The sequence below is a fragment of the Equus przewalskii genome, chromosome 9 (assembly GCF_037783145.1).
Source record: "Equus przewalskii isolate Varuska chromosome 9, EquPr2, whole genome shotgun sequence".
NCBI classification, from domain to species: Eukaryota; Metazoa; Chordata; class Mammalia; order Perissodactyla; family Equidae; genus Equus; species Equus przewalskii.
In genome coordinates this window covers 10,296,039-10,308,824 of record NC_091839.1, presented here as the reverse complement: position 1 = coordinate 10,308,824, position 12,786 = coordinate 10,296,039, and the positions used below count along the sequence as shown (strand labels likewise).

The window sequence follows — 12,786 nt, the reverse complement described above, 5'->3', positions numbered from 1 at the left end:
CTCTTATTCAAATTCTATGTCTTTTATGGACCTCTTAAACCTGCCCTCCTCCAGAAAGCCTCCCTTGGTTACTCCATGCCATGGTGATCTGGTAACACTCCTTCCCACCCCACTGTCCGAGGGCCTGAATCTGTCCTGTGGAGATGAGCCAGGTTTCCTCTCTCGACCCAGAAGGGAGCTCGCAAGAATAAGGCCCCAGGCTGGTCACATAAAGAAGGCCTTGGGAAGGAACCATTACAGGTCTGACTGTCCTCCTTGAAAACCTTGTTATCACCTCCCTGACCACCTCAGTGGAGTGGAGGACAGGGAATAATGCAGACAGGGCAAAGGAAAGGGAGAAAGAATACCAAAAACTTGAGAAAAGAGACAATGATCAAGGACTGGGGCCAACTCTGCACTCGCTCTTGGGTAACTGGGCTCATACCTGTAGCCAAGGGAACAATTTGCAAACCATCATCAAGGGAATTCTGACAGATGAGCTACTGAGTTGTTGTTGAGGTCCTGGAAAGGGGCAAAGGAGCTGGCTCTAACCAGACAAAACTAGGACCCCAGAAGGTGGGCGATGAAAACGACCAGGCAGAGATGTGGCTTATGTCCCTCCTCTCCCACTTACTGACCAAGTTACTCTGGGCAAACGTGATCACTTCCTGAGCTCTATGTTCTCTATCTGTAAAGTGGGGCTCAGAGCCATTCCTACCTGGCATGGCTGTGATGAATTAAGTGAGACCACAGCACAAAGTGGGGCAAAAAGTAAGTCCTCAGTAAACGTTATCTGCTATTTATGACATCGTGCTTACTACGTCTTACTATGACTCTTGCCTTTCAAACACCCACAGCGATTCTAAAGGCACAAGCCAACTCCAGGCCCAGGAAACAGACGGGCTGGGAAAGGGTATATACGTAAGCAGAGTCTCAGAATCCCAGGCATCTGGGTTTCAAGCAAGGCCCCATCTGGATTCCTCTGCATCTGACCGTGGCTCAACCCAATTTCCTTAGGGCTGAAGATCCTAAGGACCTCTGGTCTCCTCTGTCCACACTACAGGCCAGACACCTGGCCACTGGGAGCCTTGCCTGAGAAATGCCCCTTTCACATCTCTCTTTCTCCTAATGACCTGTTTGGAAATCTATGGCTTGGGCATTCACATAAACTTCTAATTATGCTTAAATTTGCAGCTTTAAAAAAATGCATCATACACAACTCCCAACTCCTGGCCTACAATGTACATTTTCTTGGCCTGGGCCTCTCTGCTCCAAGCTTCCTAGAGAACCCGTTAGAGTGCCCAGGGATTCATCCATTTCTTCAGTCATCAATTCACACCATGCCCCCAGTACTGCCCAAAAGAGAATAGTAATACTACACAAAAATAGTAACAATGGATGGTATTTATGGAGCACTGTCTATGTACCAGACACTACGCTAAGAACATGACTGTTCTTCATCCTCACCTCAACCCTGTTTTAACATCTACATCTTGCAGATGAAGAAACAGATTTGGGAAGGTGAAGTCACTTCCCCAAAGTGACAGAGCCAAGATCTGAACCCAAGATCCGGAGGTCTGTCAGCCTTCCGGGCTGGGAGGAACTGTTGCCCACAACCCTCTGCTATCTCTCCAACACCAACTCTCTTCTTCTCCCCCCGTCCCTGGCTTTCCAGGTCTGCTCCCGGACCTGTCACTCAAGGTTAGGACATCTCATGCCCTCCATTTGTCTTCTCCTGAACCAGCTCCCTGGACCACACAGCTTTCTCTTAGGTCCTCTCCACGTCAAAAGCTCTTTCCGAAGTGGGACAAGACTTCTTGACTTCAGGAAGCCTTCGCCTTTCCCACCTTCCCTCCTCCCTCTGCCACTGGGTCACATGGGAAGGAACTCCCTGGTACCCCATTTCCCTGACTTAGTCCCTGAGTTTTTAGTTCTTGGGAAAAAGGAAGAAGAAATTCAGCGATAAAGATTAACAACAGAACGTCAGGGACCTGCATCCCAGCTGTGCCATGCAGTTGCCTGGGCAATGTGCTTCCTCCTCTGTAAAAGAGGGATTACAGGGCTGCAGAGGATTTAGGGAGACAATGCAGTACAGCACCTAACAGAGTCGGCCCGCAGTGAGTGCTCCGTATGGGACTCAGTGATCGGTGCCTCTCTCCCCTCTCCTCCAGCAGGGGCAGCCCACCCCTGCGGTTCTACTCTGAGGTTCTCAGTCGCTGTTGTTCAGTCCTTGCAGGGTAGCCAGAAGCATCTGGGACAGAGAGAAGCCTTGTCTAGTCCCTCCCCCACCCCAGAGTACTGCCAGGACCCCAGGGCTAAGGGACACAGCTTCTCCTTCTGGTACTGCCAGGGGACGTGACAGAACAGCCCCAAGGGTTGGGCTCAATGAAGGACCTTGTTCTACTGCAGAGAAAGGGTAGAGTGGTTTTGGACGAATGGAGGCTGACTCCAGGGAAATGAGTGTGCATGTGTCTGTGCGGCGGCGTGGTGGGGAGGGCGGGCCTCCCATGACTGGGAAGCATCAGCGAGCACTGGCACTGGTCCAAGGAATTTGTGCAGCCTCAGGCCCCTTGGGGTGAGCACAGCTGGGGCTGCAGATGACGGGTGGGGATGGAACTTCTAGTTTCCTGCCCAGATCAGAAAAGCCTGGCCCAGAGTCGAGGCACAGCAAGGGCCCAATGAATACCTGTACAATTGAACCCAGATGGTCCCCTGGAAGGTACTGGTGTCTATGTACGTATAATGTGCCCTTTCCAGGATCCCCTGACCTCAGGTCACCCTGTCTCGTGTCCTAACAGAGTATACTGAGCAAGAACACAAGTTTGACAGGCAAGCTTGCCTGGATTTGAAATCCAGCTCTGCCCCCATGACCTAGGTCAACATATTGTGGGCCAGTCTTTTACCCTCTCTGAGCCTTGGTCTCCTCTCCTGCACAATGGGGGCAGGAGAAGCCCCTCCGTCACAGGGTTGTTGTAAAGAGTCAATGAGACAATAGTGCAAAGCACCTGCCATGTGTTAAGGGCTCCATGCATTTTAACTACCATTGTCGTTGCTCCCGGTTGAAGACCTAGAAAACCTAGAGCCCACGCTGCCTGGGGCTGAGGAGAGTACTTCACGCAGAAGGGCACATCTGGGCCTCCCCCTTAAGATTCCCGACAGGGGTGGGGAATTTCACGCAGTTATTTACCAAAAACAGACACGTCTCTGGTTTTCTCTGAGCTAGAGGCACAACAAGCAGTGATGAAATTCTGGAGGTGGGCGGATGGGGGAGGGGGCTGGGGAATGTGGTGACGCCACCGGCTGCCTCTCACCAAGCTGTAAACCTGGACTCCCCAGGCACGGAGGGGACGAGGGAGACTGTGCACACGAGTGATCCTCCTTGGCCAGGTGACCATGACCCTGGGTCCTGGCAAATCACAAGAGCCAAATACATCTTGGAGTCTGCCATAAAAGCAAACCCATTTTTATGTGCTGGGCTTTTGCAACAATTGTGGCAGCCTCAGGCACCACGATTGAGGGGCTGGGGTTTGGCTCCAAACGTGCCCTTCTCCGCCTCACTCCAGCTCACACAAACATGGGGGAGGGCTGGGGGGCTCACATTTTTGTTTGATGAACTGTGTCAGCAGAGCTTGAAAGGGGAGGGTGGAGGCATCCGAGTTAAGCTCTGGTGACTCACTCAGAAAGGGCCCCTCCTGACCTCAGTTTCCCCACCCAGATTCAGTAAGCCAGAGAGGGAGGGCCTTAAACCTGCTGGATATGGGGACTCTGACTCAGAGGACAAGAGAGAAGAAATGCAGTAAGTGTGGCCCAGGAAGCTACAGGACCAGGATGGGACGGGGATTTCAGCTTCTCTGGCTCCACCCTTCTGGTCCAAGTGAGCATCAGGGGAAAAGAGAGCCAGGATTACTGTTACAGCTCCAAAGAGGCAGGGAAGACAGCACTGGGAGAAGAAACAGGGATGATGACAAGGGGAAACCTGGGCCTCTCCTTGCCCGTTCCAGAGACCCTTGAGGTATTGCTTTTCTGTTCCTGGGCGTTGTCTCAGATTCTACTTCAGGAAACCAGTGCTGGCTGCCTGGGCTGGGGGACTTGCTACACCCTCCCAGCTGCTCAAGAGGAAGGGAGAGCCCAGACCACAGCCCACTCCCGCCGCGCCCACTCCCCACTCCCAATAGGTCAAATGACAGTACCCTCACCACCTTCCTGGGCCCACCCACAATCAGTGTCAGTATTAAGACAAGTGGTTGTCCACTGGATGCACACAAGAGCCAACTAGGAAGCTTAAATATAATTATATATATATGTATATATAAATATGTAAAATTAAATATTAGACTCTCTGGGGATAGGACCCAGGCCTCAGATTATTTTTACAAAGTCCCTGGGTGATTCTGACATGAGGCCAGGGTTGGTACCCACTCGCCTAGATCAAGCCCTCTGCACTTGCTGCCCTTTCTGAGGAGGAGACGGGCAGGGTCTCTCTGGGAGAACCAGAGGAAGTAGCAGGGTTGAGTGGGTGGGACATGAAGCACAACCCCAGGAAAAGGCAGAGGAGCTGCCGCACTGCTCGGCCCTCCCGGCCTGGAGGGATCCGAACAGCTGAAGATGAGCCTCAGACTCTGTAACAGGCAACTCTTAGCCAGGGACTGCCGGACGGACTGAACTCAAGATTCGGTTTGCGGGTTAAGTGCGCATCTTGCAGGGGTAGGGCGTTGCGGGCAGATTCTTCGAGGGGTCCATCTCATAAAATATTAGAACTATTGCTTTAGGGGCTGGCTCCGTGGCTGAGTGGTTAAGCTCGCGCGCCCTGCTGCGGCGGCCCAGGGTTCGGATCCTGGGCGCGGACATGGCACTGCTCATCAGGCCACGTTGAGGCAGCGTCCCACAACAACCCACAACTAGAAGGACCTGCAACTAAGATATACAACTGTGTACAGGGGGGGGTTGGGGAGATAAAGCAGGAAAAAAAAAAAAAAGAAAAGATTGGCAACAGTTGTTAGCTCAGGTGCCACTCCTTAAAAAAAAAAAAAAAAGAACTATTGCTTTAGAAGAATGCTGGGCTCCCAAAGAAAGAAAGAATATGCCTGGATGTGGCTCTGCCTTCTTTAGCGCATCATTTCAGAGCTCAAGAGGTGCTTGGAGCGTATCTAGAAAAGCCCTCCCTGTCCAGATGCGGGTCTTCAGGCCCAGGTCACAAAACGAGCTAGGGGCAGAGCTGGAGCCAGAACTCCTCGGTGTCACAATTCCTATTCTCATGAAACATGAATCACCCAGCAGAGCATTCCCTCTCAAACAGCCTGGTCAGCAGCAGAACCTGGGCACTCGTTCCCAGGCCCATCCCCTCAGGATTCTGATGCAGTGGGTCTGGGTGGGCCCAGGAATCTGGATTTTAACAGCCACCTCTTGCCCCACCAGGTGATTTTGACAGTGATACAAGTTTTGGAAACACAAGGGAATGGGAAGGCCATCATGAACAGAGGAGGAGAAACAGAAGATATACAGTTCCTCACACAAGGCAGGCTTTTAAGCCCAGGAAGTAATCCCTCCTTCACAAATAAGGCTTGGGGGTTCTTCTACTTGAGGGTGGGAGCAAGACAGGAGACACAGGCCTCCTTAGTCTCAGAGCCTCCATGTCTAGCACGAAAGAGGCATTCAAGGCTCTACAGAATTTACCTTTGTGATCACTTCTCTCTCCAGCCATCCTTTGCTCTAGTCCTGGCAGGCTTTCTGCTGACTCTGGAATACACCATGGCCGTCCTTTTCTTCCCTCATTCTAAGTTTTCCCTACCTCTCCATCCAGCTTATTATATTCTCACCATCTGACAGGGGACTGGGTACAGACCTTCATTCATATATTCATTCAGCAGTCAATTCATTCCACAGCAATTCTCAACCCTGGCTAGGCATGATCCCCAACATCCCAATGCAAACCATTTGGGATGGGCCTCACCTCAGGTTCTTGGTATAAAGTGTACCATGTCTTTCAAGGGCAATGTGGTGACAATAAATATTTTAAATGCACATCATTTCAAACTAGCAGTTCCACAGAATTCTGGAATTTATCCTAGAGATGCTTAAAGTACTCAATACAGCACTGTTTATAAGACTAAGACCAAATATACCACGGGGTAGAGCCTACCGGCCAAGAGCAAGAGCTCTAACGTCAAATTCCAGCTCCACCTCTGACCACTGTATGACCCAGGGCAAGTCACTAAACCTCTCCAGACGTCAGTCTCCTCATCTGTAAAATGGGGGAATGATAAGACCTACCTAACAGAGCTGTTGTGAGGGTTAAGTGACTCATAAAGGTAAAGCACTGCTTCATACACGCATGGGGCTCTATAAACGTTACCTGTTCTTCCTATCAGGCAGCCATTAACAATGAGGTATTTATGTATGTGCTGAATACGGAAGGATCTTCAAGTTATATTGTTAAGTAAAAAAGCAAATTGGTTAATATGCAGTGTTCTGCTCTACACATTAAAACAGAACAATGGAACAGCTGGAGGGAGAACACACATGTGCTCACACATGCACAGAATATCTCACAAAACAGACACAAACTGGGAACACGGAAGTACGGAAGGGAGGAGACCTCACTTTCCACCTTTCATAGGGTTCGATTCTACTACAACTCTTGAAAACAAAAGCAAAAACTAAAAATGCTCTAATAAACAGCAATCAGCACAACTGGTGATTCTGATATACAGCCAAGATGAGCACCAGTGCTCATCCAACCGCTACTCGGGAGGTGGTGGGGGGGAAGGGTGACAAAGCTGCGTAAGACACTGGCCTGCTGCAGAGGAGCCCCCACTCTGGGGGCAGAGCCACACCACAATCGCGGAACCCCCGCCCCTGGGGCTAGCACGGGGGGAGCCCTCCCTGGTGCCGAGGGTCGGAGGGCTGTGAGGTGGCTGAGCTCTGAGCCTGCTGCAGCCCAGCTGGGTTCCTGCTGCTCATTCTCTGCCAGACTGGGACATAAGCTGGTGTGACTCCTGGCCTGACTCCTTCTCCCCTGCAACCATGGTACTTCTGCGACTTGTACTAAAAACTCGGTAAAATAAAGGTGATCGTTGCTAAGGCAGGCGGGCCCAGGGGGATGAGGGAAGCCAGGGAGCTCCCCAAATCCCAAGCCTAGCAGCCCATGCTGATTTCCTCACTATCAAACGGGGATAACAACAGTGCCTATTTCATTGGGTTGTTCTGAGGACCAAATGAGTTATTGACAATAAAAACAAATGACATTGATCGTTTACTACATGCCAGGCACTGTCCTCAGAGCTCACAACTACCCTAGAAGGTAAGCATAGTTATCACCTTGATTTTAAAGAGAAGGAAGCCAAGGCTCAGAAAGGTTAAGTTATTGGTTATATGGCAAGTGACAGAACTGAGATCTAAACCTAGACAGTGTGACTCTAGAGCTGCTTTCAAAGCCACTATCCAAGTGAAGCCAGTACTGGGCTTGTTGTAAGGGTTCAATTATTATGAAGAAGGTGGGAAGAGTTTGGACACTCTCTACACGGAGGCCCTGGACCCCCTCCCCAGCTAGCTTTCAGGTGCGCACGACTTGCCCTCTTCTCTGGCCTCCATCTCTCACCCATCAACGAGGTCAACAGCTTTCCAGGCAGCCCTGAGGAGGCCCAGAGGCCCGAAAGGCTTCGGCAGTGCCCCTGAAATGGTTCTCTGGCCTGACTCCTGTCTACAACTGGGGCCCTAGGGAGAGGTTCTAGAGAAGCCTGGCTCACCCATGCCACCACCAACCTCATGAGACAGAGTGCCTCTCTACTGAGTGCTTGGGGAACCAATACGGACTATATCTAAATGCAAAACTCTCTTGAAGCTGTTCATGCCTTAAGTCCAGCCTGCACTTGGGGGTAAAGAATAGTACGAGATGACTTGTGATTTTGGAAAAGTTCTGAAACTTCCTCCTGGCTCCGATGTCCTAGAGCTTGAGAAATGATTTAACACTCACTTCTGACCCCTGTTCATAGCTCATGACTTTAGTCTCTTCCCTTCAGCTACCCTGTGTGACCCCTTTTCTGCTGTGGGTGGTCTCCAGTTTGTACCGCACTCCCCAGGAGTCCCCCATTCCATGCCTGAGGATATCTGGCAGCAAAGCCCCAGGAGACCCACGATGATGACTTGGGAGGTCAAGGACTCCCCACCCACCAAACAAGCCTAGAACCCACATTTCTTAGCACCAGGGCTGGGGAGGCCTCCTCAGCCACCTGACATCTATTCCGGTTCGAGGACTCCCTCCTGCAGTACTCCCATCTCTTGGGGTAAACACTCACCAGCACTGTTGGCCTCCGACTCCAGCAGGTGGATGTCATTGCAATCTGCCAGCGAGTGCTCCAGGCAGAGCTGCAGGAAGCGGGCCTGGGTGCGGGTGACCCGCTTCAGAAGCGACAGCAGGGCCACCGTCTGCTCACACTCATTCCAGCCCTTGAACCAGCCAGCGAGGATGCCCACCTGGTCTCGGAACATCATGGTGCCGGGCCTGGGGCCAGGGTGGGGGTGACGGCGGTGGCGAGGGCCAGCGCCGTCACATGGTCTCGGCTCCGGGCTCCTGTTACCTCTCCCCTGAAGGCCAGGGCTTGAGGACGTTCCCTGGCGTGGCGGCAATGGGTGGCGGGGAGGGAGGAAACTTGCTCACATTGGGGGAGGTCTTGGTCCAGCCACGCCTCTCCAGACTCCTGGAAAAGGAAGTAAGGGGGTCAGATACAATGAAGGGGCTAAAAATGGCCTAGTGATTGTGAGTTGGGGGTAAGGTGGCTTCCTGCTTTCCTTTCAGGGTACCTACTCTGTTGAGCTTGAGAGAGAAGAATAAAACCAACACCAGACACTAAATCAACTTTCCCTCTAATCTCCAGATCCAGAGGAAAGGCCTGATTGGTTCTCAGAAACCTATCCTAGAGACTAAGAAGATGGTGCCCTTCAGGGCTAGCTGTCATGTGGCCAAAGGCAGTACATTTAAAGCAGAGAGTAAGTCGGTAAGATTTTGCAGAAATGGGAAATAGGAGAGGGTGCACACTGTGGGAAAAGATCTCAATTAATGGAGACCTGGCCTCACGTGACATGACTAAACAGACATGTGACCTTCAGGACATGCCCTGACCTTGCTGATCTCTGGCCACCTCCCTGGAGAGCATAACAGCCTGACTGTTCACCTGCTAAAAGGACCTTATGGACTCTACATTATTTCAAGCTAAAACCCACAGGAGCTGTGTCAACTGGGCAGACAACAGGTCCATTCTTCAGCTGATTGCTCAAGTGTCTCGAAGTCCAGGTCTACACTCACATTTCCTGTGTCTCTCTTGAGACCAGTGCCCTTGGCTCCGTCCCCAAACCACACTTGGCTCCAACCCCCTCTGGCTGCCAAAACTGAGAGCTCCATACAAAGACCCATTGAACCTGCTGAGCTCAGGTCTCAGGGGCTATTGCCATCTCCCCGAACTTCCACGCTCCTGCTGAGGGCTGTGACTCACCTCGCAGAGCCTCTGTGGGCCACCCGAACAGAGCGAACTGGCTTGGATGTCAACCCCTTTGGATACAAGCAGAAAGGAAAAGTGTGGGGAAAATGAAACCATGCTCCAAGGTAAACAGGTCTCCCAGAAACCTTTGTAAAAGGGAAATCAAATGTTGCCTCCCTGGCTTAAAATGCTCCGACGGAGGATTTAAGGTCACCTCAAACAGCATCTTGTACCAAGTTCTTTCTGGTTCAACGAAACCCTCCTCCCCCAGACTTCTCTATGGCTGGCTCCTATGCATCACTCAGGTCTCAGCTCAATGTCACTTCCTCAGAGAGATCTCCCCTGACCATCCAATCTAAGGAAGCTCTGTCACTCTATTATATTACACTGTTTCATCTCTTCTATATAATCTGGCACCCTCAAGAAACCATCTTATTTATGTTTGTTGTTTCTCTCTTCCCACCAAAATGCAAGCTATTCAGTCACTGAGTGCCCAGAACAGTGACCGACATGTAGAAGGCACCCAGTATCAATTTGTTGAATGAATGAATAAAGAAGGTAAGCATGAAAGCCCCACTTGGGATTTCTACAGCCCGAGGTGAGAAAATAGAAGAAATGGCCCACAGGATGGTAAAGGATTTGGAAACCTTGTCCTAAGAAAAATTTGAAAGCTTCGAGGCAATTTCCCCTGGGGAAGAGAAGACTCGGGAGGAATGACATAACTGGCTTCAAGTACCTGAAGCGGGAGCACACGAAAGAGGAATCAGATTTGTTCTTTTCCTCCAGAGGGGAACTAGGGTTGACAGCTCTAAGTGAGAGGCAACATGGGATATGTGCAACGCTGGAAGTCAAGAAAATGCAGCTCTAGTCTTGCCCCAGTCACTGACTCACTGTGATCTTTGAGCTAGTCTGCTTCTCTCCCCTAGGCCGTGTGAGATAAGGAGCTGGACTGGTTTAGATGTGACAAACGGGCTGTACCTCAGAGGCTAACTCCAATCGATTGGTACTGGCTGCCTGGAGCACTGTGGTAAGGAGGATCCTGAAGAAATGAAGCAAGGGGAATATCCATCAATGGGGAATGATTAACAAATTGCGGCACACCTCATACAATGGGATATTATGCAGCTGTTAAAAACATGCTTGATCTTGACAGCAGAATATAAAAAAAAAATCTATATCTAGTGTTTGATCTTTACCGACCTGGAGGGATGTCCACAGCTGCACAGTAATAGGTACAATACGATGCCATTTTTGTAAAAAGAAAAAAAGCCATAAACAAGAACCCTTATATATCTCATATATGAGTATCTATATATGTATGTGTATAGAGAAACGTGTAGGATACACCCTAAGCTGTTCATACTGGCTACCTTGGAGAAAAGAGGAATTATTAACGCTTTCTTTATATAACTTTGTACTTTTTCACTAGTGGCAAGTGAACACATATTACTTCTGTAATTTTTTAAAAAGTCTTTAATTTTTAAAAAATTTTAAGGCTGTATTCTACTTTCTGGCTCAGTGAGGAAGAGTACTGTGGTTGACTATCAGTGTTTGCCCTGGATGCAGGATGGATGAGTGGTAGCTCACGTGCCTGAAAAAACCAGTTTCCCTTCCCAGCTCCAACATTTTGCGGCTTTCAGCCCCAAGGAGACAGCAGCTGCCTTAACATAAGGAAGAATTTTAAAATAACGTATTTGTCCAAGAATGGAACTGGCTGCCGAGTGAGGAGGTAATAAGCTCCCTGGCCGCTGGAAGTGGTCAAGCAGAGGCTGGATGAACATCCCTCGGGAGTGGGAGGGATTCCTTCACGGGGTGGCAACTCATCAGAGAGAAAGGGCATGTTGCTATTTCAGAGGGAGCGTTTGTGTCCAGAGGTTTGATATGCCAACAGCATTTACAGCAAAAAGATGACCAAACCCAAAAACAGACCAAAGCGGTGCGCACTCTGTCTCATAAACTTTTACCAAGTTGTTACTTTTCCTAAGCAACAGCGTGGTGCCCCCCAAATAAGCTGCTGACTAAACATCAATTCAGCTTCTTCCCCCAAGCCCAACGCTCGAAGTGTAGCCTTGGAACAGAGCAGGGTCTCAAACACGACGCTTACAGGGCCAGGTGGGAACAAAGCAGGCTGGTGAAGACTATGGTGAGTTGGAAAGCACATCCCCTGTTTAAAAGGAGAACTCACCGTTTAGCTCTAATCAACTCCCGCCATGTAGGAATGTGGGGCCGGTGCTGTTAGGTCTTAGATTTTTTTTTAAGTAGAGCCAGAAATCTAGATTTTTAAATAAAATTCCCTTATTTTTAAATGGTGGAAACTAATTCACATTAAAAGAGCAACAAAAAAGTACTATACAGAACAAACAAAGCCTGCGGCCTGTGGTCCTTGGACCAGATGGACACAAACTGAGAAAAGATCAGAAGTCTGCAAACTATCCCTCCCTTGGGCCTCTCTGGTTTACACCTCCAAGCCACCCCACTGCTCAGGGAACACGACCGTTAGAGAGGACCTAGTGTCTGAAGATGGCTTGGACAGCCCTCAGTAAACACTGGGGGAACCAGGGAAACAAATAGTCACTTTTAAGAGTGCACTGTTAAAAAATCATCCCCAGGGGCTGGCCCAGTGGTGGACGGCCTGGGGTTCGTGGGTTTGGATCCTGGGCATGGACCTACATACTGTTCATTAAGCCAGGCTGTGGCGGCATCCCACATACAAAATAGAGGAAGACTGGCACAGATGTTAGCTCAGGGCCAATCTTCCTCACCACAAAAAAGAAAAAAACCAAAAAAATCCCTAAGAGAAGGATTCCTATGTCTTCTGGGCAGGAGAAGGATGCTGGGTGTTTAGTCTTGATGGTGACTGGAGAGGAGGACTGGATGGCCTGCTTCCATGGAAGGGCCAGAGGCCCCCAGCTACCGCCTCTCCTGGGTGCTTGGCAACAGTGAGAAAGGAAGAGCTGGCTTGGTGCGATCGGTCAGGGAAGAGGCCCCAGCACTGACTATCCAAGGCATCGTACTGTGGTAGCATACTGCGGTGATGCATCCTGGTGGATCTGCCTCCCAAACATCCATTCCCATCTTCTGGGCCAGCCCCGAGTTCCCTTTGGAGAACTAACTGTCTCCCTTGGCTCCAGGAGTAGATATGGAGTGAAGCCTGGCCAAGGAAAGCCCTCAGTGGACTTTTGCTGGAACTACTGGGGGAAAGAAGTTCTCGGGTAGGGTTGCTCAGATTATCCAAGATCTGATGCTACTGGGTGCCACTCCTGCTACCTCACAGTGTGAGAACCTGCCTCAGAATGAAGCTAACACAGATGACAGCAGAGTCAAGAGACGTAGG

General features: G+C 50.3%; 1 protein-coding gene across 6 annotated transcripts in view; it reads right to left on the bottom strand.

Moving 5' to 3' along the window:
* The window catches only part of SAMD4B (sterile alpha motif domain containing 4B), a 34,818-nt gene that overhangs the window by 13,968 nt on the left and 8,064 nt on the right, over positions 1–12,786 (bottom strand). For 2 of the 6 annotated variants that reach the window (XM_070557723.1, XM_070557720.1), the window contains exons 2-4: positions 10,431–10,491; positions 9,468–9,523; positions 8,274–8,675 (exon numbers count right to left, since the gene is read on the bottom strand). In XM_070557723.1, the coding sequence (XP_070413824.1) occupies positions 8,274–8,469 (196 nt within the window). In that variant the 5' untranslated portion in view covers positions 8,470–8,675; positions 9,468–9,523; positions 10,431–10,491. Of the gene's footprint in view, positions 1–8,273; positions 8,676–9,467; positions 9,524–10,343; positions 10,363–10,430; positions 10,492–12,786 lie in introns of those variants that run through there. The other 4 variants (XM_070557722.1, XM_070557718.1, XM_070557721.1 and 1 more) reach the window with 3 other exon arrangements.